This window comes from Mesocricetus auratus, unplaced genomic scaffold, assembly GCF_017639785.1.
Source record: "Mesocricetus auratus isolate SY011 unplaced genomic scaffold, BCM_Maur_2.0 Super-Scaffold_100010, whole genome shotgun sequence".
Taxonomy (NCBI): Eukaryota; Metazoa; Chordata; class Mammalia; order Rodentia; family Cricetidae; genus Mesocricetus; species Mesocricetus auratus.
Window position 1 is genome coordinate 31,268,184 of NW_024429194.1, and position 27,354 is coordinate 31,295,537.

At 43.4% G+C, this 27,354-nt stretch overlaps 1 protein-coding gene across 1 annotated transcript in view; it reads left to right on the plus strand.

The window, feature by feature from the left end:
* Positions 1–27,354, plus strand: part of Epha4 (EPH receptor A4) — a 140,222-nt gene that overhangs the window by 41,068 nt on the left and 71,800 nt on the right. Inside the window, 1 exon segment of the mRNA XM_005070450.4 lies at positions 25,018–25,173. Within this exon segment, the coding sequence (XP_005070507.1) occupies positions 25,018–25,173 (156 nt within the window).

Below are 27,354 nucleotides of genomic sequence, written 5' to 3' on the forward strand. Positions count from 1 at the left end.
TATATGAATTATAGGTATTTAGGAAGTATGAAGTGTTGCTGTGAAGGAAATCACATGTAATCCTACTTTCAGAAAAAACTGCTAGTATATTATTATATTATTGTTAAAGGTAATTTCTTTTTGAAGAGGGGAAAGAGGTTTGTGGCTTGTGGACAGGGACACATGCTCTTAATTGTTCTGGGCCTCCAAATATTAATTTGATTTTTATCTGCTTACACCAGAGGGCATAGTGGATAGAGGCAAAAACCATGTCTTAACTTCTGAGCATTTAGAGAATATTTAAGTCCCGAGGTGTAGACTATTTGGTGACAGAACAGAAGACCATGGGACTCAAAAGGAGGGGAGTCATGGCAACGAGGAGGCATGGAGAACCAGAGCTACACTCAATTGGATGGAACCAGAGGTTGATTACCTCCTGCTTTTAGTAACATCCCTGAAACTCAACTTCTCCATCTGGGAAATGGGAGACCTCCTACTCTCCTGGAGTCAGTTCATTAACTGAGAGCTGTTTAGGAGAACGCTTTGCTAGCAAGCTTTGTGGGAATAGATAACAGTAAAGGAAAAGGTGAGACCTGTCTTCTGACTGGGTCAGGCCTCCGCCCTGTTTCCAAAGGAGCCAGGGTAGGCCAGCAAGGGGTAGCTGGGAGTCCCATGTGGGTGAGCAGGGAAAAACTCTTAGCGACTGATGGGAATTATTTATTTATTTTTCTTTTCTGTATGATGGTTAATGTATACTTTGTTATCCAGGCTGGAACTAGGATTGTTTGTGCAGGGGATTTTCTGCTATGGAGGCAGCTATTTTTTGGAGCTGGCCGCTCTTTCTTCTTTCTATCTGTGTATTTTTTAACTCTGCAAGTACATTCTTCTGTAAAGCTAATATATTTGCTCTCTTACCCGAGAGACTCTTATCAGACCTTTGCCGTGGATTACATGCCTGCTATCAGGAATCTCCGTGGGTTTACGCAGGAGGGAACGGGACCGGCATAGCTGTGTTTTAAGCAGCAGATAAGGTTCACCTGCTATAGGTACAGGGAGGGGAAGTGGGATGGGCGGGGCCTGGGAAAGATACATAAACACCTCTAATACATGAAAGAATGTCTTTGTCTCTGCCTGTGAGCTTCAGGAATTGGGGAAATGTTAAAGGAGGGGCCTGCAGAGCAGTATCCGGAGAGACAGATCCCTGCCAACTTCTGGGTTAAGTCCTTTAAAGGATTTGAGAAAATAGACTCTTAAGAGGTCATGGACATCTCACCTAAGAGTCTGCAATTCTGAATTCAGATGCATCTCCTATGGTGAGGGTGGGAGCCCTCTTACCGAGTTGTAGGGATGAGAATGAACTCCTAGGCTATCAAAGCTTTGTGAGGTGTCTGTTTCTTAGCCACCCCAACCATAGTTGTTGTGCCCAAATTCTGAACCCCCCAAATCACCAAGAGACCCATTCCGATGCAAAAGCCGAGTCTTTTATTGTTTAAGGAACTAACTAACCCGTTAACTTGGGCCCTTCGTCCATTCATGGCAGGGGATGCTTAGAGAAGGACCCAGGGGAACTTCTAGGTGGAGAGCTTATAGGGCAGTGTAAGGGGAGTGTCTAGGGGTATGCAACAGTTTCAACATTGGTGCGCTTCTGGGCTCGGGCAGTCTGTCCTGTGTTGGTTGGTCAGCTGGTTGTTATGGCCCAAAGGCCCTCCCAGGGCCATTGCTATGCTTTGCAGTCCCTGTGAATCCAGAGTCCTACCAGCTAACTTTTGATTGGTTCCTTGCCAAGGAGGGTATCTGACCTCCTAGTGACTAGTGAAAGCCCAGCAAGGTCAGACACATGCTGAGTCGGAGGAGTCAGAGGCCTATGTGTCTTTTCGGCAGCCTGTCATGGCTGCTAAAGCAGGGGCCTGGTCCCTTCACTGTCCTAATATCATATTCCCTCTTTTTATCCATTGTTCCTAATGCTTTCTGATGACAGCCTGGGCAGGTAGACCCATGCACAAAGATGTCAATCAGAGATGGGCAGGTGGGCACATGCTTGTGTATGTTGACCACAGTCACATGTCACCCCAAGTGAGGAAGGGCTAAGAGTAGAACAGAAGGGGAGATATGGTAAAGTTGAATTTAACTAGTTTGCACATGGGACCTTATTCTCTCCTGCCATTCCAAAGACATGGAGCTGTGATTTTTAAACATGTATATGAATGTTTTTCTTGATTATAGTTAGGCTGCATTATGTTCTGAGCTCATAAGAGTGAAGAAAGAACTTTGGAGGCATGCATGTACTATGTCTGTCCTAGAAAAATTCAAATTATGATTCTGCCACTCCTTTGCAAATTGGTTAACTCACCTACCCGCCTCAGTTTCCTTAGTTTAAGCTGAATGTCATATATTTTTTCCTTACTCATAGGGTTGTTAGTAATTTTCATGATGTATACAAGGAGCTAAGCCGTAACTCTTCTGTAAACATTAGTAATACGTATTTTTGGAATATGCTAAACCTTAATCTGACTGTCTAGTTTTAACTTCTTGGAATCTTGGCTGAACCTGTTTTCTTACCTGGACAACGCCAAGTGAAAAGGCTGTGTCTAATTCAAAGTTGCAAATGGAGACCTACCACTGTGGAGACAACCCCTTGGGGGACCCAACTACTGCGCGCGCGTGCGTGCGTGCGTGCGTGCGTGCGTGCGTGCGTGTGTGCGTGTGTGTGTGTGTGTGTGTGTGTGTGTGTGTGTGTGTGTGTGTGTGTGAGTGTGATCACACTTACTCTCTTTTCCTAATAACCCAGTAACTGGAAGACACACTGTATATGGGAGAAGAAATAGGCAGCCGTATCACTGAGGAACCAGACACCCAGTGCCCATTTTGAGTGCATAACAAATACTTTGTGGCCAGTTCTTTTCTTTCCATTATTCCTTGCCTGACCGAACCCCATTTCTCTGAGGGTTACATTTCACGTTCCACTGCCCCAGAATGGCAGCACCATCACTCATGTCAGGTGTGTCTGACCACTGAGCTTGTCTGTCTTCGCGAATGGAACTGAGGAGTGGTGTGGCCAGTGGCCTGCCGCTGCCGGAACTAACGAGTTTAAATAAAGACTTACCTCCCTCATCTTATCTAACTGAAAAGCAATTTAGGGAGCATATGACAGCTCATTTTCCTCCCCACCACGAATATTCAGATCCACGAGTCATAAAATTAACCTTTTACTTAGATCATGTACCATGCCCATGGAGCCCAGTGCAGCTTTGCATTCCCCTAAATGGGAAGTTTCACACAGCGTAAAGGATAGCATCTCTGTGGCCACATTGTGGGGACAAATGACTCGCAGCTGCTTTGCCCTGAGGCCACTTCCAGTGCCACTTACTTGACAGATTGGTCCAGTTTACATCAATTTTTGTCACATTCTTTTATGAAACAAATTTCTATCATGGGCTGTAATTTGACACGCACCAGAGAATGTTAAGCTGGCTTCATACTTACAATTATAAAATTTGCCTCTTTATCCCCCACCTCCACTCCTCAGGTGAACAAGACACATTCGAGGATGCAAGAATTTTGAAAAATTACTCGGAAATTTTAGTTTCAAATACCTGTATTATTAGGAAATAGACCCACTGTACATTTTCATTCCTAAACAATAGCTATAAAATGTGAGCAAATCAAGAATCATTTTTTTTCTCCCAGTTAATAAACATTAGTTGTGGCAGTCTGGTTGTTTAGTAACCTGGATGAACACTCGAGAGGTTGAGAAATTCCTTACCCACTTTATCTTCCCTGCTTAAGCAAAGCCATTAAGGCCTCTATAAACTTTGTGTGGATAGTTAAGAATTCGAGACATTCCGAAAGGCCACCCCCATTCTTTGTATGAGTGTAGGCTGGGCAAGGTGACACACACCTTTAATTGTAGCATTCAGGGCACCAGGGCTACATATGTATTGAGACCCTGCCTCAAGGTTAGTAATAAATAAGTGGAGACGGGTTGTAAAGTCTACATTGGTGAGTTCTATCTAACAACTTACACTAGACAATGCAGAGCAGTCTTCATCTCCTTGCTCCTCCTGCTTCATTTCAACTAAAAGACACTGGAGGACTTATAAAACATGGCTGTTGGGTTGCTGCTGCTGCTGCTGCTGCTGCTGGATTGTTGTTTTGTTTTTTTCAAGACAGGGTTCCTCTGTAGCTTTGGAGCCTGCCCCAGAACTCAAGCTCTGTAGATCAGACTGGCCTCGAACTCAGAGATCCGCCTGCCTCTGCCTCCCGAGTGCTAGGAGTAAAGGCGTGCGCTGTTGGGTTTTTGATGAGACAAGGTCTTGTTCTGTGACCAAACTTCCTATCCTCCTTCCTGAGTCTCTTCAGTGGTGTAGTACACCATCACTCTAGGCTTAAAGACATTTCATTAACCGCCTGTCTCACTGATCGTGTGTGTGTGCGCGCGCGTGCGCGCACACACACACACACACACACACACACACACACAGCCCTTCTAAAGTTTCCTTTTCTCTCAGAAGCCTAGTGTCAGCTTGGGCTCACACAGAATCTGATGTGCTTTGTGTTCTGAAGCATTGCTGGGCTAGGGTTTGTGTTGGCAGAGCAGGAGGAGGCAGCACACAGAAGGACCAGAAAAAGCCTTAGCTGTCTGCATCTGACATGTGCTCTGCCACTCCATAGAACAGTGTGTTGCCCTCTGCAAACCATGCGGGTTTCTCCAGCTCTTGATGTTTGCAGAAAAAAAAAATAGATGTAATTAGTTTATTGCTACCTCAGAGCATCTCTAAGCACCTGAGATTTTTGTACATGTTTGTCACTTCATTTCCATTCCCTCCTTTCTCTCCATTATTGTAACCAATGAGATTTTTACATTTTAATATGTTACACACATTCATATGTATAATCAAATATGAATGTATAATGAATATATTACACATGAATATATACATACATGTATGTATGTATGTATGTATGTATGTATGTATGTATGTATGCAGGGTGGAGTACTGAATGAAGCAAAGGAAAGCCTGGAGAGCTCCAGTAACTAGTTGCCATTACTGCTCACTCTGTCACTTCTTTTAAGTATGGGGGGCTCACCCACAGTGCTGAGGTTTCTGAATTCACCACAGGATTTAATTAAAAATATTTTCATTATGAGGATTGTGTCTGTGTTGTCTGTTTCGATTTATGGCTGTCTTAAATATGATTTAACAAACCAGGAAGGGGACTAGATGGTAAACCGTGTGTAAATGCAGCAGAGTGAATGTGGTGGTGGGTTCCTGGATACGGTAGTTGGCCCGGAGGAACTGATTATTGACTTGGCCATCTCTGGTGCTTGCCTGCCTTACTGTCTCCTTGATTGTGTGAAGCTAGCGTCTCTTCACGCCCCCTGCTAAATCTTGAGTGAATACAGCGGAGGTCTGACATCTCTCTCTTAGGAGATGTGTTAGGAGAGTGCTGTAGTGAACGATGACCCTGTGAGAGAGACTGGGTGAGTGAGTATGCCTGGCCTAGTCCCTGGTAGGTAGTAAATGGACACTTGTTCCCTCCTACCTCTGTGTTTCTCATCAATCAAGGTTTTATTACCCAGTTTTCTCCACTTGCCTTAGAAATAAAGGATTGCAAGACCCTGGCTCCTGAGCTTCTAGCCAGTGGTCTGGGCATGCCGACCTGGATCCGATCTATAGTCTAGGTTGTATCTTAAACATCTTGACTTCAACGTCTCAAGTGCCTCCAGCTAACCGCACACCCTTCTTTTGAAAATAAGCAGGCTCGGCTTCCCCTCTCCCTGTCTGAATTCTATTGTTCCTATAGTATCTGGCATTTGGTGTGGAAACCCTGACACAGTCTCAAGCCTACTTAATAGCAGTTTGCAGCATCTAAACAGAAAGGATGTCCACAGGCCTTGGATATTGCATTCTCTCTGGCCTCCAAGTTTGAAGTAAAGTTGACTGCTGGAAGCCAGGTAGTCAGTCAGAACCAGCTCAGAATAAGGAAGGAGTTCACATGAAATCTCTCTGGGCTAATGTTCCGTGCACCAAGCACTATTGTGCATGAAAAAATAAGTATTTCATAATCTCCCTCTTTTTTTATTTAAGAAGCTTAACATAGTTTAAAAGAAAAACCACCAAAGAGTGGGACATAATAAAATATGAACCATAGGAAATTTTCAAATGAATGCAGATGCTATGAAAGTTAATAAAATGCAAATATATTTTAAAGAGACATTAAATGTGCCATGTATACTTCTCAAAGAATGCATACTAAAAGTAGAACTGTCAAGGGGGTTCATCAAAATGTTACCATGTCATTATAAAGCATGAATTTTAAGGATGATTGATAGCTTTCTTTCATTTGTTCAGAATCATCAACTTATAGGGGAAAAAGTCAGAGATTGCCTGAACTTTCAGAAACAAGATTTGAGAAGCCAGGTATGATAGCACAGACTTGAAATCCTAGGGCTTTAAGCCTGAGGCAAAAGGATCATGAGATTTATTTGTGGAGGAGGGGTTAGCGGTTGGAGACAGGTTTTCTCTGTGTAACAGTGTGTAACAGCCCTAGCTGTCCTGGAACTAGCTCTGTAGACCAGGCTTGGCCTTGAACTCACAAAGATCTACCTGCCTCTCTCTGCCTCCCAAGTGCTGCCACCAATGCCAGGGCCAGGCAAGGATCATGAGTTTAAGGCTAGCTTGGGCTACACAGTGAGAAGTTGTCTTCTAGGGAGGGGGGATAGAAGAGAAAAATTGCAATTGAACATCTCAAAAATGTTTGAGAATCCAAAGCTTCCCAAATAAGAGGGATGAAGGTGAGAAACCTCATTCTCTAGGGTTCTCAATTGGGTGCTGTGTAATAAAGTGTTGCATGCTCAGTACATAAAAGCAGAAGTGATGCATATACAAGCATAAATTTGAATTCTAATTCTTGAGCGCAGTAATGTTTGGTTGAGGTAGTGCCTGCCTTTAGGCTTTAGAGAGGAGTTAAACGTTTAGTCATTTGCCATTGTGAATGTGTGGACACCAATTCAAATGAGAACAAATGGCGTGCTGTCTACTTCTGTTGAAGTGGTAGGACATTATAGGGACAAATGGGGGACCATTGTTTAACTCTTCCTTTTTGAACTGTATAGCATACAGAATGGGGGGGTGTTAGGGAGTGTGACATAATCATCTGTGGCATTTTATTTCTTACCTAAATGAGTATTTAAAATCTTTATGACCTGTGAAGAGGAAGAGGGAGAAAAAGATGGAAGGAGATAGACTCTAAATTAAGGGAGAAGATTTTAGTCTCAGAGACTCCCATCTAGGACCCTGTTGATAAGAAGGGAAGCAAACAGTTTTCATTTGTTTGGGCTGTGGTGAGTGTGCTCAGGCCTATATTTCATTTGGATGCTTGTTTTTTTATTTTGGTTTGGTTTGGTTTTTGAGACAGGGTTTCTCTGTATTGTTTTGGAGCCTGTCCTGGAACTCGCTCGGTAGACCAGGCTGGCCTCAAACTGATAGAGATCCGACCGCTTCTGCCTCCCTAGTGCTGGGATTAAAGGTGTGTGCCACCAACGCCCAGCTATAATACATTATTCATTGGTCTTCTTCTTCCTAAATCCTGGGAGGGGCTCCCTTTCCTTGGACAACATTGACACTAACACTAAGCAGTACTAGAGTCTTCCTAGGTAAGATATCTTTACAGAGAGACAGACCACAGCAAATTGGCCCACGAACAGAAGGGAGGGGCATGGGGATCCATTGCTCTGTCCCTGGTCCCCTCCTCTCCATCCTATCACTCCTTTCCTGATTCCTGTGTTGGGATAACCTTCTGTTTTCCACTCAAAAGCAAATTGAGACTCTGTTGTCTCGTACCCCTTTCTGGGAAGTGAGAGAAACTTGGCGTCTTCTGTAGCTACAGGAGTGTGGTATTCTCGTTTTTAAAAAATTGATCACATTTTGTTATTCTCAGATTAAGAAAAAATATTTAGAACTACCTTTCTAGGCACCCTGGCTGCTGGACTGTGCTGCCTTCTGCTTGTAGCTTTGGCATTGAGAGCTTGCCAAGTGAAATGTGTGTGGGAGGGTGTGACTAACCCAGCTGGGGTCTTATCTCTAATCCTATCTCCCAGGGCTTCCCAAGCCTGCCTGTCTTTCCTCACAAACTCCACACCCTCCAAGATACTGCCATCTCCCTTCAGGAAATTATTTGGATCTAAGTATTGTTAACTTTTCAAAATGATTCTGTTCTCTCTCTAGATTCCTTTCCCAGTGGGCAATCAGAAGCCACAGGTTCCTCACAATCCCTAGGTGACAAGTGCTCCTAATAAGAGGCCATAGAAAGCCCTTTCTCCTGCCCCTCCCAGCCTGCTGGGATTATCAGCAATCTTTTTTTTTTTTTTTTTTTTTTTTTTTTTGCCTGCCTGGGGTGGGATTGTCCCAGCTTCCCTTTTGGCAACTTCCAACAAAGCCTGTGCCATTGGGAGGCCATTTGAAGGGAAATGCAAGTCACAAAGGCACTAGGAACTAGAAAAAAAAACTTTGTGTTGCTTGTAGCTGGAGGGTGGGTAGTCAAGTTGCCTTTTGTCCAGGTGCTAAGGGGTGGCCATCAGCACGTAGATGCTAAACACAGCAGTGGCATCATTCATTGTATTCTGAGAGCACAGGATAGTGATGGGGAGCAGCTCAGGGTACCAGAACCACTGGAAACACTAAAGTTCAAACAGCTTGTGCTTGCAGAGGAACATCCACCACAGATTTCCGAAAGACAGGTTTTAAGTTATAGCTGTGGAGAAGAACGGTAAGGAGTAGCCCTCTTTGGCCATTAGTCGTACACAACTGTGATCTTGGTAGTTGGGAAGTTCGGGTAGGAAGATCACTAGCTCCGGGCAAGCCTGAGTTACATTAATTCTGCCTCAAAAAAAGACAAAAGAGAGACAAAAGAGAAAGGCAGGAAGCAGGTAGGAAGGGAGAAAGAAAAGAAGGAAGGGAGGAAGTGGTCTGTGAATGAGAGCTTTAGGCATCTGAGAAAGGGTCTCATTTCCTGTAAGTTTGAGAGGAAGACTGAAGCTTCTAAATCAGGGCCAATCAAGAAAAGGTGTGGAGAAACAAATCTAAAGGGGGCAATTTCATTTTGTAGATACTGTCTGGCAAGCTACCTGCTATCTCATAGCTGGGTCAGGCCACCTGTCACTGAGGGGACAATAAAGGAATACCTTAACTGAATACCATGCCAGTAACTACCTGATGCCATTCCAAAACTTGTAATAATGCTTCCTTCATTTGTAGCACCCTGGCAGGTTCTCACCAGCTGCATTTAATCCCTGGTTGAATCATATCCAGGAGCCTGGCCCCGGGGAGTCACGGCACTGTCATGAAGTTGCTATCAAGGTGTGCCCCCCCCCGCTTAAGTGGTCGGGACCAGGCCTGATTCCAACCTCCTAAAGGCTACAGTACAGAAGGCGTCTTGAGCCTAATTAGTCCAGGAAGTGATGGTGATGGCCCTGCTCAGGTGGATCTAGACGTGACTCATGGTGAGAGACAGAGCCAAGGCGAAATAGAAATCTCTCCTGTGTCACTTGATTGGAATCTCAGGTCTACTTAAGGGAATGTTTTCTGAGACTGGGGAAGCACAAGGTTGGTCTCCTAAGTCACTGATAATGAAACTTGACTCCTACACCCACTTTCTCCACCCTAGTCCCTTGGCCACCTCACGGGCCTCTTAGCAGACCTCTCTGCCTCAGTGACTTAGGTTGCCCAAATTCCAACAGGCAGTGGGATCTTTTTCCAGGGTACATGTAAGACAAGTACTCTGCCCTACATGCCTAGCTCCAGATCCCATTGCCATTGTGAGGATGGCACCTGAGACATAAGGACGGTTACATACATCTGTCTTCTCGGGTCCTGGCTTTGAGGTTCCTCTCAGCTCCGAACAGCAAGCCTTCCCTTTCTGTTCTGTCTTCCACACTTATTCCTGGCTCCTTGCATGCTTCCCTGGGTACTTTCTTCCTTCCTGCCCCTTTCTTAGCTGACTTTCCAGATCCACCCTCTCCACGTGCTGGATTCTATGATTGCCACTAGAATGTGTGCCCAAGAAAGCAGAAACCTTGTCTCCAGGCTGATCCCGGCATATTACTGCTCCATTGTACCTGTTGGGTGTGGAAGCTCTCCTCCATAATCCCAAAACTGTGACGGAAGGACTATTGTAAATTTGAGGCCAATCTATCAGTCTATTGTACAGTTAGTTCTAGACCAGCCTTGGTCCTAGTGTGAATTCTATCTCCAGACACCCCCTAAGCGGGAGGAGGGAGTTGGTCAGATAAAATTTAACAACGGAAATTCCACGAGCCTCGGGAATCTCCTAAATTAAAGGTGGATTTGAAGAGTGAGTTTATTGTGGGATATCACACCAGTCAGTCCTGGGAGGAAGATTGGAGTGCTACGTATTAGCTTCTGAACCAAGCTTAGCACATCCTAGATTGGTTCAGAGTCACTGAGTTTACCTATGGGAAGAGCAGGGAATTAGAATTTTAAACTGGGTCTGGTTACACACACTTTTAATCCCAGCACAGAGGCAAGTGACTGTGTATTCCAGGCCAGCCTGGTATAAGGAATTCAAGCCAACCAGAGCTGCAGAGTGAGGCTCTTTTTGTTCCAATTTATGTACAGAATAAGTTGGCCAATGCCAAGACTGGGATGGAAGAGAGTCAGTCTTCCCATTTCCTGTGTCCCACTCCCATACCCCCTGGTCACTTCTGTTTCTGCCTACAGGGGGAATGTGGATTCTTGGGTATGTGTTTGACAGGACTGGTGGAATCTTTGGTTGTTTTCAAGACAGGATTTCTCTGTGTAACAGTCGTGGCTGTCCTGGAACTAGCTCTGTAGACCAGGCTGGCCTCAGACTCACAGAGTTCCACCTGCCTCTGCCTCCCCAGTGCTGAGATTTGTGGAATCTTAACATGGCTGGAGGGAGCAGCTGTGAGTTGTTCTCTGTCTACCTAACAACTTTGCTTTCACTCTGGGAGAAGGATTTATGGTGTCACCATTTTCCCTTCAAGTCTGAGCCTGGTTCAGAATGATCGAGTCTCGGTGCTAGGAAATAAATAAAATGCAGGTCTTACTGTTTCAGTTTTTTGAGCACGAAACTGATCTGCTTGCTAAGGCTGGCTGATTGGAAGGACCTTGTAAGCTGCTCAGGGATGAATAAACAAGAAGTGTCATTAGTGAACATTAAGAGACTCCTTTCTCAAAATCCAGGCACACTGTATCTTGTGAATAAACCCTTAGAAAACCTTTCAGCTTCGGTTCTTCCCCTTTGGAGGCTGTCTAGAGATCTTTTAGAATGGCTAAACATTTCCTAGCTTGGGGGGTGGTGGATTTGGGTGGTTAAATTTGCAAAGGTTCGAATGTCCTTGGTAATCTGGTTTGTTCTTTTTCCTCTTCCCTCCTTCTCTTTTCCTTCCATCACTCTCTCTCTCTCCCTCTTTCTTTCTTTCTTTCTTTCTCTCTTTCTTCCCTTTTCCCTCTGTCTTTTCTTTGCTCCATCCCTCCCTCCCTTTTTCTTTTTTTCTTTTTCTTAGTTTTGCTTAACTTTTATGTGCATTGATATGAAAGTGTCAGATCCCCTGGAACTGTAGTTACAGTTATGAGCTGCCATGTGGCCTGAGGATCTAACCCCGGGTTCTCTGGAAGAACAGCCAGTGCTCTTAACCACTGAGTGATCTCTCCAGCCCCCTCCCTCCCTTTTTCAGTGGGAATAACCAGGTACTTCAAAGCTTCTTTATTTATATGGGTTCACTCAGATTTTATGAAAGATTCCTCTCTGTCCTTTTTTCTTCCTTCATGACCCAACGTTTTGGGAACACAGCATCATGCAATGTTTGTTAATACTGTATTTTCATCCCAGTTGTTCTTTGATATGGGGAATATTAATTGAGAAAAACCAAATGCAGAATCTGTGGCTTGCTATTTCCCTTACATTCCTGTTGGTGATTTACTATTTACATCTGGAAGCGATCTTCTGACCCAACTGATAATCCTCCTCAACAAAAGATAACCATGTTTCAAGTCATCAGTGTAAGTCAGACTTACTTGAAAGGGACACAGAATTCACCTGCAAGCACTTTTGGCACCTTGCCCTTTCCCATGAATTCAATCTGATGACAGAGAAGGCTGGGCTGCCACAGCACTTGCGGCAGAACCTCCCAAAGCCCCTGAAGATGGGATCAGCCCCACTTACCAGCCTGTAATGAGCATCTAGAGACCAGCTCTTCTTTCTGTGGTTCGTTGCTTCTTTGCAAGAGGGGATTTGAATGCTGGTCTCCTTGAAGCACCTCTGGGGATGTAGTAGAGCAGAGAACTCACAGGTAAATCTTGGGGAGGCTGCTGTCTCCTTGTCTAGCAGATGAGATCTCTGTTGCCAGGCTTTGTATTTGACTATAGACTGACTTCTTCTTGGAACCTTGGGACAATGACATCTCCAGCTGATGAGTTCTCACTTCATAAAATTGTGTGATGCACACACAATATGCTCGGCTTTCGGGGGTATGACTGGGTGCATGGGCTTTAAGACCGTTTGGTGTTAGCAGTATCTGTGTATTAGCAAGATCGTTAGTGTCATCCCAGGTGTTTGGGTAGCCCATCTTTGCAACAACCCCTTGTTCTGCTCTGCATCAAACTGAAAGCAGACACTGCAGCTTCTCCATAAATTTCACTTGGTCTAGACAAGGTCTCTTTGGGGAACTCCTGGAGACATTTTATTTTGTTCTCATCAGACATCAAGCAAGGCTGGAATAGTTCAACACATATAATATTAAATGCTGGCAGATAGTTACATAAAAATCTTTAATCCACTAACATGTAATACCAAAACCAGATGTTTAGAATGATCCTATCTGTTTAACATAAATCACTTTCTAAAACATCATGTAGACTCTGAACTTTAAAATTCCCTTTCAAAAGAATTCACAGCACGCAGAATGTTTTGAAGGGCACAAAGGTGACAGTGTTCTAAAACCTCCACAGAGACCAAGAAGACACTGCTAATTACCAGCAGTGGGGAAATCCAGTTCTTTTAAACCTCTCTTTTCTCTCTCTCTCTCTCTCTCTCTCTCAAATCCTCAGGCTTCATCAGCATAGCAAAAACAAGCTCAGATGGCAGTTATGACTCCAGTCATTTCAGAGGCATAAATCGTGGCTGGTGACAACTCTGGCCATAAAGTCGTTTGGGTGACAATGACTAGCTATGCTACCTGAGTTATTCAAATAATTATTTAACAGGTGTTTCTCTTGCTCTGGCCCCACCCAGCTTTACAACATATTTTCATTCCTTCCCAGCCTCCTTTGCAGCCTTTAGTTTTAAATAAACAGAGAGACTAAGCAAACTAAAGTTAGTAGGACCAGAAGTTTGCCACCTTTTGGTTCTTGTGCAAATCACCAGCTTGGCAAACACCTTCAGTGCCCACCCCACTGGTTTCCTTCATAGTCTCAGCCTCTTCACTCTAAGAATATGCTCAGTAAAGCCCCCCTCATGATTGCTAATGCGATCATTATGAAGAGGTTGAGTGTGTGCTTGTTGAAACACGGTGGCTTGTGTGCAGCGTTGCGGCTGCACCGGCCTGCATGTCTCAGTGGGTACATTGCTAACACAACGATGCTAACCCACACCATTGCCCACCCGCATTAAATTCAGGTTGGATTAGAGCGGGGAGGGGACAAGGAAAGAGCTGCTAGCCGCCATCATCTGTGGCTTGTCACTAGCGGGTCTCTAATGAGCAAGGAGTCCGCACGCATCCCAAATAGCAAAGGGGGAAGAGGACAATAGGAACGCATCAAAAAGTCCCATGCTCTGTAAAATGTCATGGAGATCAAGGTTAGTGGCTCCTGATTGGCCTGTCCCTGGCTATAACAGATGTGCTCTTGGTAAGGATGGATTGTTTAGATAGCAGCTTTTACTTAAGTCTTTTAGTTCTCACCAGTTATTTTGAGGAATTTTACATTTCAACTAAAGGTAGACATTTGTTTAACAATTTAGCATTTACTTCATCCTAAAATATTTGTCTTTCTTTATATTAAGTAACTTATTGCAGTGAATCTAGGACCTCTGGCATGGGAGGCAAGTGCTCTGTCAATCGAGTGTATCCCTAACCCTTTCTTTTTCTTTTTTAAGGGCTACTTTCTTAATGAGTATAAGCATCCTGGCTGCATGTATATACATTAACCTCATGCACTCATGGTGTCTGCAGAGGCCAGGAGGTGTTGAATCCCTAGAACTTTAATTGGGATGGCTGTGAGCCACCATAGGGGGCCTGGGTACTGAACCCAGGTCTTTAGCTAGAACTGCAAATACTCTTAACCGCTGAATCATTTCTCCAACTCCATTGTTGACTCTTCTTTATAACGTGGTTCTTTTACATTTCAGCCTTTGAATAACAAACCAGTATGTTGGGCAAGCAGGTGCTTCCTTCTTTTTCTTGACCTTGAGTTCTTTATGGATTCATTCATTCAACTTCTGTTCAGTCATTAAATCAGTTGACAAAAATCAAGTTATTATTTCTTTAATTTACCACAGAAAGCCATAGGGGTCTTATGTAAAATTCAGAAGGAAAGTCATCATAAAAGGGGACAAATACATAAAATTTGAAGAGATGAAGGCTTCAGAGTATACTACTAGCCTGATTGTTTTTCAAGTGGTATTTACATATGTGATTTGTATCTTTTTTTATATAGTAGAATTTCAGTGCCCTAAGTGGGAAAGGGAATAAGACTAGAGTAGGAGTGAAGGATCTTTATTTAGCAGAATACATGTTTTAAAAATAGAAAGAAAAAACTTCATTGTGATTACGGTTGCTGTTGTTAGCTTCTATTTTAAAGTTGATACCGATGTACCAATTTATCCACTTGTTTTTACTCCTACCCCAAATGTGCATAAAAGGAGACTCAGTTGTTAAAATGGTTGTCCCTAAAAAAAAAAATAATCTCAAATACGGAGGAGGTGGACACAGATAGATCTCTGGCATGGGAAAGGGTTTCTTTCTATCAAAGGTAGTTAGGCTGGCCAGGATTCACTTTTGAATGATCGATCCCCTTTGAACCAATGATCCCCCACCAATGGTATGAGCTGAAGTCACCACGTATGAGGCATAAAAGACAGTAGCCGTGTTAGCCTCAGTGTGTTGGCTAGTCTGGTTCTGGTGTACCAAAACCTTGGCCCAGCTTCTGCTTTGTGTAACACCAAGATTCTTCTTGATTTTTGTTTCTAGCATCAGGCCCACAGGCTAGCTTAACCTGGTCTATGAGCTCCAGATTCCGTGTGCAAGAGCCCTTCTAACAAACTAAGATGTGGTAGACCTCTCCAGTACCCCATGTTGACCAGGAACATACACTCTGTTGGGGTTTATTACATAACACAGGGTAGCTTCCTCATCAGAGAAAAGGGAGCAGCCATCCAAGAGTTCAGGAAGTCCTTTTTCAAACCTGGCCATCAAAACTGGATGCATTAAGTCTTCGCCAAGTGCCACAGTAGCATTCCTCATTGTATGCCCCTTTGCTATTGTGCAGTAACTTTTATGGAGTTGATTTAAAAGGAACAAGCTTCATTTAAATTTGCTTTGAGAGGATTTACTGCACCTCATGTGAAAACCAACCACATCTGACATTTTGGAATTACCCACCTATTTATGAGATTATACTGCCTTCTGTTCATGAAAGAGCAAGGCAATTTTCAGCATAGTTTCTTTCTGCCATTGCCCCCTCTTGTCTGGCTTCCTGAAAGCTAGCTGTGATGAGAGGAAGCATGGCAAGGAGATGGGGAACCCAAATAGGTCTGGGCTTGTAGGAAAACAGGGAGTATACATGCTATTGGCGGAAAGAACTCACAAGAACCCCACCCAGTGACTTATCTAATTAGACATTTTAAAAAATACCTGCTACTTATTTTGCAATTAAATAAGTTGTAATTGCTATGTGCTTAATTCAATCTTGTTTTTTTGTAATAAGGGTGGATTACAATTATAATAGATAAAAATTACATTTAGTTCTATCTTTATATTTAAAAAAACTAACATTCAGAAAATTCAGTATGGCTTACCCTGTTTTTGCCTTATCCAGGAGGTAACTCCGAGTGAGCACATCTCATTTCTTTGGATAAGAATATTGTGAGAATCAGAAATAGTTACAGTGTTTTAAATTCACACATCCAATAAAAACAAGTGAAGCTGCCTTGGCTAAAAAGCATTGACTTTACCTGGGTCCACCTGGGGGACAAGAATAAAATGAAAGCCATCATTTCCCATCCCTCTATGTCTGCCTGACTCCCCCTTGCCACATAGATGAGCCTTTGTTCTGACTCCCGGTCCGTCTGAGTCACCTTGGATTCCAGGAATCCAGTGTCCTCAGGTCAGTTATCAGTGAGGGTGGACCTCACCCTGGAGCAGTAGTCACCTCCTGAGACCTGCCCCTTGTTTTTGCTAAGGCAAAAAAGACTTCTGGACCACCTCACCCATCCAGAATTGAGATGGAGGACACCGTGCAGGTCCTGATTATTTATGCATATCTCTAGCCTCACCTCTCTCTTCTTCCTCTGAACCTAAAGTTCCTGTCACTATCTGGTAAATGGACTGAGGTGGGTGCCCCTGGGCCCCCTTTCTCTTCCTCTTCCTATGTGATCACATTGCCTAAGTCTCTTTGTTTTTTTGCATGATCCCTTGTATCTTTAATTGGGACAATGAGGCCAGCAACCAAGCCAAACTTGTTGTTAGGTTGCTGGAGCCTGTGCTTTTGTCGTGGTAAGACTAAGAACCAAGCCTACTCCTCACTGTTCTTGGCATGAATTATTGTTCTTTGTTTGGATTTTATTTGTCTTGTTTTGTTCTTCCGAGAAAGGGGTTCTCTGTGTAGCCTTGGCTGTCCTGGAATTTACCTTGTACTGAACAATCACTCCAGCCCCAGACTCCCAGTAAAGCATGAGGACCTTAGTTCCAGTGCCCATGTAAAAATCCTAATGTAGCTGCCTGTGTACATGTAACCCTAGTGGTATGGGGACCAGAAATGGCAGGATCTCTGGGGCGTTATGTCTGCCTGCCAGCCTAGCTCCAAGTTCAGCAAGAGACCTCGTCTCAAAGGAATAAGCAGAGGGATAGAGCAGGACTCCAGAAGTCCACCCCACACACACACACACACACACACACACACACACACACACACACACACACACACACACACACAGAGAGAGAGAGAGAGAGAGAGAGAGAGAGAGAGAGAGAGAGAGAGAGAGAGAGAGAGAGAGAGAGAGAGAGAGAGAGAGAGAGAGAGAGAGAGGGCGGGGATCTGTTCATAACTGGACAGCTGTTCTCAGAGTGGGTTTTCATTAGCCTTACAATTTTAAAGAAATGAGTATTCTTAGGACCCACCAAACAATCGTAAGCATGGATCCTGGGGTTTGGGTTTTAATTTAAAGTCCCTAAGTCATTTGAAAAAGAAGAGTAGAAAACACCAATGTGAGGTTAGAATTTACTGAACTTTAGCACCCTCAGAACTTAGCCTCAGATTGGCTTCAGTTTCAGCTCTTGGTAATGTATCTTAGACCCTTCTCTGCCTGTCTGACTTAGAACTGGAATGAGTTTGATCTTCACAGACACAAGACAAGAGAATGCATTTGTCCTTGAGAGTCACTGGTTGCAGTACATGCACTATGTTGTAGTTACTCAGGAACCAAGCACCAGTTTCATCATCTTCATCATTATAACCATAATTTAAAATGTCATTTGAGGTGTATTAGTGTTTTGCCTACATGTGTGTCCATGTACACTGTGCATGCCTGATGCCCATAGGGCCCAGAAAAGGACATTGGATCCCTTGAAACTGGAGTTACAGATGGTTGTGAGCTGACATGTGAGTGGTAGCAAACGAATCCAGTCCTCTCCAGCCCCACTATTAGTGCTCTAAAAATTGCTTAAGACTTTTAAAATTATGTGTAGGGGTATGTACATCAAGTCAGGTGCCTACTATGGCCAGAAACAGCAATCCCCTGTAGATACAGTTATAGACAGTTGTAAGCTGGCCAACATGGATGATGGGTCTTGAACTCAGGTTCTCAGCAAAAAGGATACATTCTTCTCTTTACAGCTGAGTCACCTTTCCCGCCCATCATCCTCATTGTCACTGCCATCATTATTATTTAAACAGAGTCACAGCCGGGCGTTGGTGGCTCATGCCTTTAATCCCAGCACTCGGGAGGCAGAGGCAGGCGGATCTCTGTGAGTTCGAGGCCAGCCTGGTCTACAAGAGCTAGTTCCAGGACAGCCTCCAAAGCCACAGAGAAACCCTGTCTCGAAAAACCAAAAAAAAAAAAACAGAGTCACTAAGCCCCATCTGGGTGGAATTCACTACTACCTGAGGTTAACCTTGAACTCCTGAGTTTCCTGCTTCATCCTGTGTTCCAGATCTTAGGTGTGGGTTACCACACCCAAATCCGGATCCTTTATGATGTAGATGAACCATTCCACTTTTGGCTGTTCAAGAAAAGAAAGATGTGAATTTTAAAAGAACTGTTGTTGCAGAGTTTTAAAAGTGCTTAAAAGAAACTGTTCAGAAAATAGGTAGCAACGCCCCGGCCCCGGGTCAGGGCTCATCATTTAATCAAGGAATGAAAAATCAATTTAAAAGTGGTTTTACAACAATACACAGTGTATAATAGTAATCAGTGGTTCCAGTAAGAAACTGATAGAAGTTTTCTACCTGGCAATGATGAGTTGTTTTGTTTTGTTTTTTCGAGACTGGGGTTCTCTGTGGCTTTGGAGGCTGTCCTGGAACTAGCTTTTGTAGACTAGGCTGGTCTCGAACTCACAGAGATCTGCCTGCCTCTGCCTCCCAAGTTCTGGGATTAAAGTCAAGCACCACCACCATAACAAAGAGCTGGGCCATATAGTCCAGCCTTTCCTAGCATGCTCCAGAAAGGAACCGTAGGCAAGGCATTCATTTTAGAGTGTCTGTCTCCATCATTGGCTGACAGTGTAGAGCCCCCTGAGCCCAATCCAGCCTGCTACCAGTTTTTATATGACCTGAAAGCTAGTAATGTTTTTATGGATGACATTTGCAATTGATTTGGTGATAGAAAACACTTTCCTTGAAGACCAATTAAGAGAAATGTTATATCTCCAATAAAGAATTCTGTTCTCATCAGTAAATATCTAATAGAAAAAAGTAATTAACTATTACAATTATTTCAAATGGAACCACCAACAATTTGTTTTCTGTTTTCTTACATAATCCCTTCAAACTTGCCTGTAAAGCTGTAAGTTACTATTTGGCTCTACAGAAGACTTTGCTGGCTCCAATGAAAGATAATCTTTAAAGTCATCTGAATGGTTCACTTTCATTTATTCTCACTGTAGCAACGTGGTTTGAATAATACATGCTTGGCAGCATTTGGCCCTATTTACTGGTGGGTTCTGAACCAGACCAGATCTTCTTTACTGTGAAATGACTGTCAGTCTTCATCACCCTGTAGCTTCCAGAAGTAACAGAAGATGTTAGCAACAATAGCTCATACTGCTTAGATGAGAAAGTCAACCTTGTCTGTGTTTAATCGATGATTTTTTGCCTCAGTTTCCCCATCTGTACCAGTAAGACGATCAATTCCTAATGTTTACAGCTTTCCTAAATGTTACTGGGGCTTGCCTATTTTATAAAATCCTGAGAGCGGCAATCCTTTATCATACAGGCTATTTTCCTCTTCATTTATTCTTACCTTATGATATTAGTGAACACTTAATTAGAATAGTGGTTTATTACAATGGTCAGTAGTAAGTGGCTTTGATGTTTATACTTCTAAATATTCAAAGTATGCTGTATCTGGTCCAGAATAGGCAGGAAGTGCACACCTTCTTATCACAACCAGAGGGAAAAGTGGAGAGGCCTTTGGGCCAAGAGTCACATACTCCTTAGGGACCAGTTTGTATAAATGGCTCATTCTCCTTTGGGGATTCCAATTGAAATTTCTTCCTGGAGACTTTATTGGGAGGACTAGTCTGTTACCTGGGAAGGTAGCCTTTAACCCCCATTAGTTTGAAGACTGTAATTTAAACTAGGCTTTACATGGGGATTAACTACCTGCAAGCTGAGCTTGAGGACAAATCATACTCTTTGAGAGGTAGGTTCTGGGTGTGTTCATAAAGGTTCCTGGGTGCTGCTGGTATAGCCCCATAACTTACGGTACCTACTTCTGCAAGTGTGTGTACATGTGTGTGCACGCTCGCCTGTGCACGTGTGTGTGTGTGTGCCTGCCAGGTTCAATGCTACCATTTCCAGAGCAATATTACAAAAGAAATTTAATGGAAAACTTGAAGATCAAGTCTAATGTGTTCAGTGGTCACACTGGAAAACAGTCGTATGTACATACATGTTTTCTCTATGCTTATATGTATTTGCAAGTGTGCATGAAGGGCAGAGGTCTACATTGAGTGTATTTTTGGTAATAGGTCCTTTGTATGGAGCTTGCTGATTTGACCACACTGGCTGGCTGTGGAGCTCCAGTATGACCTGGGATTTACAGGCACATGACACACCTGATTTTGTTGTTGTTGTTGAAATGTTGGGGATCCCAATTCAGACCCTCTTCCTGATGTAGTAAGCACTTTACTTTGAGTCATCTCCACAGGCCCTGAAAAATATTGTAAAAGATAAAATGCAAGGTAATGACATTGTTTATTGGAACTATTGGTGCACCCCAATAGAAAATGAATGCAAAATTAAGGAGATTTTTGGGGGCAGGACATGAGATCTGGAGTGTATTTCACTCCTAGGTGGTCTCCACATATCGGCCTCACCCTCAAGTTCCTAGTAGGGAAGTGACAGCCCTGGAGGATCTTAAAGCAGACAGTGGGTCACAGATGGCAATATGGCTGCCACAGGCAGCAGTGAGACACAAACTGGAACAATGCAAGTTGAGTGACACCTCTGCTCTTCCCTACCCTCCATGAGAATCAGAATCCTGCAGAAGGTCCTTCCTAACTAAGGTGCATAAAATCTTTAGGGGGCCATGAGCTCTGGAATTAGGTGCTTGCTGACATTGAAGATTACTTACAACCTTGGATTCCTGCATCTGCAGAACAACATCAGTACTTCAAGCACATGGATTATTATGGCAGCTAAATTAAGTAGTTCGTTTAAATACAAAAAAATGTTCAATGGACGCTTGCCATTTGTCACCCAAATAACAATTTTATAGTTATTTTACAATTTGGTTTAAAATGAGCTAGGAAGACAATCAGGTACTGTGAATCTTGCTGCAATTACAGAAGAAAAGTGGCCATAACCATCAATACAGGATTTTTTTTTCCACGGTTCTTTGTGTTGAACTCTGGCTTCCAACTCAAGATCCCCTAGTTTCCCACATGGCTCTGTGGCTATAGCCAGCTTATGATCAAAGTAAAACAAAACAAAGTAATGGTAATGTTAAAATTCAGAATCTACATTAGTTCTTTGTCCTGTTTGAGATAGTGTCTCAATGGCATAGAACAGGCTGTTGGAAATTACGGCTTCTTTCCTATTTCTTATTCCCATGTGTTGAGACATGTGGACCAGTAAAAGCTACATTTTCTGCTGTCTTGGGAAGAATCTTAAGGTTAGCATTGTTACAGTTGTAGGTACACTGATGAAAGAAGTTTCTCCTTTTCCTCCTCCCCATCTTCCATCTCCCTTTACTTCATCTTAGACATAAAGAAGCAATGAAGACAAAGATAAAGGGCTTTGGATAGCAAGTTGGCTTCACTGTCCCAAGTTGATCTTTCTCTGGGGATCCCTGTTCGTAGGTGACCCGTTCTGAGCACCTTCACTGGTTCAAATGCAGAAGGATGCTTTTTGAGGGAAGACATTGGATTTGCTTATATGAAGCTATTTGCCTAAAAAATTCAGGGTACCGGTTCTCAGTCAAGCAAGAGAGAATGATGGGAAATAAGTGTATATCAATGTGTGTTGTACCAAGTGCATCTTTCACAGGGATTTTATATATATATTGAGAATAAAAGGGATAGCAAGCTTTTTAAGATGCTTAAGTACTGTGGTGAAAAGATGTAGGATGCACTTACCCATCTGTGGGCTGAATTCTGAACGGATGAACCACACAGAGCAAAGAAATGTACGAAACCATCAATTTAGAGGTCATTTTGAATGTAGGCAGCAAAATGGCTGTGTGTGTGAAAAGCCACTACTGTATTTTGAAAGAGCCTTTCTAAGAATCCTGAAATATTAATAACATGGTCTTAATGCAGTTAAGGGTAGCAAGAGCTGCCGAGAATAGCACAATGACAATTCTGTATTTTTTCTTTTTTTTTGCTTGTGCTTGTAAAAGCCAGTTAAGAGTGAAAATAGTCAATGTGTTGGAAAAGTGACTCATGATTTTCTTAATTGGTATAGAACTTTGTATTTCCCAAATAAACTTACGTATATCTATCCTTAGTAAGGTGTTAACATGAGCATGGAGGAAAAGAGGAAAAACTAGGTAAACTCAGAAGCACCCCCACCACACACAGACACTTTGAAGTCACTGAAGAACCAGTACAACGACTTTTGAGCTTTAACAAATTGGAAGAAACATCTTCCAGTAGGATTGTTGTGAACTCCAGATTAATTTTGTAACTAGAAGTAGTCTCATTAGAATGCCATGTCCTTTCCGCCCCCTGCCAGCTTCTGAATGTGGTGTTTTCATATCATACCAATAGGTCACTGACTAATTTCTTTCAACCGTCACTTTCTCCTCTCACCATGCAAGTCCAGATTTTGATGATAAAAATGAAGTTTGCTTGAATTAGCTAGGGACGTGCAGAATATATTTTTTTCTGTAAGACATTAAAATCATTTGTGATTTGTGGGTATTTCTAGCACGAGTTGTCTCAAGTTGCTCTCATCTTCTGTGACTCACTGAGTGACAAGGGGAATCCAGGGAGTTTGTTTGTGTCCATGCTTAGGGACTCTACTCTCCTTGTTTGATGTGGGACTATGAGGTGTGATTTTCTGCTAAGTCTGGGTTGCAGCTTTTCATGAAAACCCTCGGGCCATCTTAAACATGACCAAAAGCACCTTGCAAGCTGAACCTTATCTAATTATGGAATGCCTATGAACTTGGGAGACACATCAATCACAGCCACCAAAGCAATTTGTTTGTCTAAGTGCTTCGGTCCAGTGAAAGGCTAAAGCAAATAAAGGAGATTGATCTGGGAGCACTCTTACTGGCGGTGCTCCACACACCATAAAGTTTTGGCTCGTTAGGGGAGATTCCATAAACAACTTCAGTTAATAAGAATGAAGTAACTGTGTGTGCGCCTTGCTGAGCGCCCACTAAAGTCCCTTGTCATTATGGGAGATGATGGTGAAGAAAATATTAGCTAGCAGGCCAGGCCAGAGGGGCAGAGGTGGGCTTCAGTGGATGCTGTGTGGATGGATGCTTTCTGGACCAATGCAGCAGCTCTCAGTGGATGCATGTCTCTGTAGCTATGTTTCCACAGTGAACCCAGCAAGTGTGGGTGGTTATACATCTGTCCCTTTCAGGGAGGTCCCTGCGTGGCTATGAGTAGTCTCTTGCATTTTAGGCTAGTGAAAAATATGCAGTGGGTCCTCTATCCAGATGGGGTTCGGGTAGTACTGACGCATTCTGAGAAGGTGATAAATGAAGCGAGCCTCGAGAAAAACATGCTGGGAAAATTGGGGGTAGCTCAATTTCTTTCCCATCCTCAGATGTTACGGAATAGCTTAATTATCATTGTCCTTATCTGTGACCTTAATACTTGATGGCACTGGTCAGCTTTTTTATTTTAGGTTGAGGACGGTTTGGGGAGCAATCACAAAGAGTGTGGGGAGGAAAAGAGGGGAAGGGGAGCAAAGACCTATTAATTAACTTTTATGATGAGGCTTTGCAGCATTATTGAATTTTTCCACATTACTGAAAGTAGTCCTCAGTGTCCGTGTGCGATGTTTATAAAGATGAGATCACGGAAAGCGAGTCAGGTGTGTTAAGGGACTGTATGACCCTGTGTTCTCTGTGCTCACCTCGTGCATGGTGCTCATTGCAGGGGGAGAGGGTGTGGGCTAAAAACGGAGGCAGGGAAATAGAGGAGGGCTTCATGCACTTGAGAAAAAACACCACAGGTTAGCCGGTTTTTAAGTAAGCTACTTATCATATACTATTCCACAATCTATCTTTTAAGTAGCCTTCATTGCCTTGCCCTGAAAGGAAATGGCTCATGCCTCACAAACCCATGTCATTTATGAATGCCTTTGTTGGGTTTTCAATTCCATTCCCTTTGTAACCATAATTAGGAAATAGCCACCAACCAGTTTTTGTTGTCGTTGCTGTTGTTAGCATTTGGACACATTTCCATCTAGTTGATTGGATAAAAAGACCCCCCAATAAGTAAGTGGCTGAGAGTCCAGGATCTGGGGAATAGAACGAACACTTGGGGGTTAAAGATGGCCGCTGAAACTTAACCAGGTGTAGGGTCTTACCCTGACAATTACCTGGTGTAAGCTGGAAATCTTCATTGCAAAGGTGCCACTAATAGTGGGCTACAGTAAGATTGATCAAAAGAGTGCCTCTAATGGTTGCTGGCTTCCAGAAAGACTCCAGTAAACTTTGATTGTACTGTACTTGATCATGCTAATTTTAAGGCAGTGTCCTTTAGAGGCTCCTTGACACCTAACCAGAATTTCCAGTGAGCCTTAAAGAGAATCTATAATGCTGGGTATGTGACTGAGTTGCTAGAATGCTTACCCAGCATGCAGAAAGCTCTGGGTTTTATTCCCAGCACTCAGGACATAGAGGCAGAAGGACGTGGAATTTAAGGTCACTCTTAGCTACATAGAAAGTTTGCCTGGGTTGCATGAAACCTGTTAGTCCTTGTTTTGGGTTGCTTGCTTTGACCTGCATCTCAAGTCAGGTCATCACTAGAGATGAACAACAACTCCCCCCCACACCCCCACCCCATCCCTTCCACCATCAAGGAAATGTGTTCACGGTTTGCTTTGTTGTTCTCACCAGCGGTTCATGTTTGTTTTTTCTTTTCCTCCTTCCCTGTAGCTTGCAAAATTGGATATTACAAAGCTCTCTCCACGGATGCCACCTGTGCCAAGTGTCCACCCCACAGCTACTCCGTCTGGGAAGGAGCCACCTCGTGTACCTGTGACCGAGGCTTTTTCAGAGCCGACAACGATGCCGCCTCCATGCCCTGCACCCGTAAGTGGTTTCCTTGTCTCTGTCTTCTGTGATGCCAGCGGCTTTCATTACTACCTGGCAGGGTGCTGCCAGGACTTCTCCCAGGATAACCTTGCAGGGGGCAAATTAGATATCAAGCGCGCATCCCCTTTCTATCATAGCAGGAGAAATGCTTATGAAAAGAATGGCTTTTTCACTCTTTCTGGTTGCCTTCAAAATGCACAGCTGCCAACAGACTACATTGTGGAGCAAAGATTGAGTGTTCAGGTTTTCTGACAGTGTAATTACAGCTGAGAATGGAATTTATAAATGGCTTTACCATGGCATTGAGGGCTGGGCAAACTTGACAACCACAGGAGAAATAGATAGAGGACAGGGTTTGGGGAATGTGTTTCAGTCCTGAAAGAGACAGTTTAGAGTGCTCTGAGGTCACCTGCCGCTTAGGTTTTCATTTTCCTTCTTTCTGCTTTCATCATAGTTTTGTGTTCATAACACTTAGGCCAGGACCCTAATAAATGCTTATTTCATATTAGGCACTTAATAAATGCTGGGCTAATGAATAGATGGTGCTGGCAAGCCTGGTGTGAAGCTGGACAGGGAAATCTCTTCCCACACTTTTGGACAATGTTCCCAAGGTGTTGCCACAGACCTGGCAGAGGCTGTGACCTTGAGCAAGGCAGGAATGATGTCCTACTCCCACCCCTGGCATTTTGCTAATATTTTTGCACTAGCTGAGGACCCGTCTTTCAGGGCACAGCCTGGTAATGGGGCCTGCAGGACTTCCAAGTTCAGGACTTGTTTCTCAGACGACCGTTTGCTGGCAGAATAGCTGCTTAGCCTCTGTCATCTTAATTTCCCCATCCATGGGATGGAACTAATAATAGCACATGCTATATATCTTCGTTCTGAAAAACTTTATATATAAAAATTTGGGGGATTTTTGTGATGTTTGCATAAACACAAAGATTTACTGTTTGGAATGAGAACTGAGTCTAAATATGAAACTCATTTAGGTTCCATACATGTTGTCCTCATAGCTTGATGGTAACTCCATAGAGTACTTACAGTCTCTGACTTCACTGTAGTTTATCACATGAGATCATTTGTGGAATTTGTCACCTTATCATGTCACTCCTCTGCTCAAAAGCATCAGATTCTGGAGCCCTTGGGATTTTGGGGGGTAGAAATACTCCCTCTCTACCTCCCTTAGGACTGTTATTAGATACCCTCATGTTGGTTGTGTGTCTGTAATGTGTAAAACAATTCTGTTTTATACTTTTTAGATTTTGTTATTATTATCACTATTTTGATCTTTAACTACTGCAAATTTCAGATGGGTCAGCCTAGGCCAGCATCACTGAATATAGATGCCATTCCTGGGTTTTGGTCTACTGAAGCTGCAGGGAGCTTATTCTGTAGAATAACCAAGAACCACCCTTAATGGGAGAAAGGAGAGAGGTTTCTGGTCCATCCTGGACTTGTGCCAAAATTGCCACCCCCCTCTGGATTGACTTTTGTGGCATAAGGGATTGTCTTAGTTAGTGTTTCTATTGCTGTAAAGAGACAACATGACCATGGCAACTCTTATAGAGGAAAACCTCTAATTGGAGTGGCTCGATTACAGTTCAGAGGTTTAGTCCATTATTTCTGTGGTGGAAAGCAAGGCATCATGCAGGCAGACCTGGTTCAGGGAAGGAGTTGAGAGTTGTTTTATCTGGGCTCACAGGCAACAGGAAGTGGTCTGTCTCACTGGGCGTGGCTTGAGTATATGATACCTCAAAGTCCGCTTCCACAGTGACCATACTTTCTCCAAAAGACCACACCTACTCCAACAAGGCCACATCTCCCAGTGGCCTCCCTTTGGGGGGGCCATTTTCTTTCAAACCACCACAGGGACCTACTATTACAGTGATGTGAACACTATATCTAGGTGATATGCCCAGCATTTTGGATAAAAAACTTGATCACATACTCACATTGTGCTGACATTTAAGGTAGGTCTTCTTAGTTATAAACTAGGTAACTCATGCCCCTGACCAGCACAGAGATGGAGCTACACATCCTGAAGATTGGACTCCTAGAAGGTTCTATTGCCTGGTCCTCCAGATCAAGCATTAAACTGCCAGGATTAAGGAGAGCAAAGGGCTAAACTTACACGCTTCCATAGCATCAGGGATGGCTTCACCACACCCTTTTCTTAAT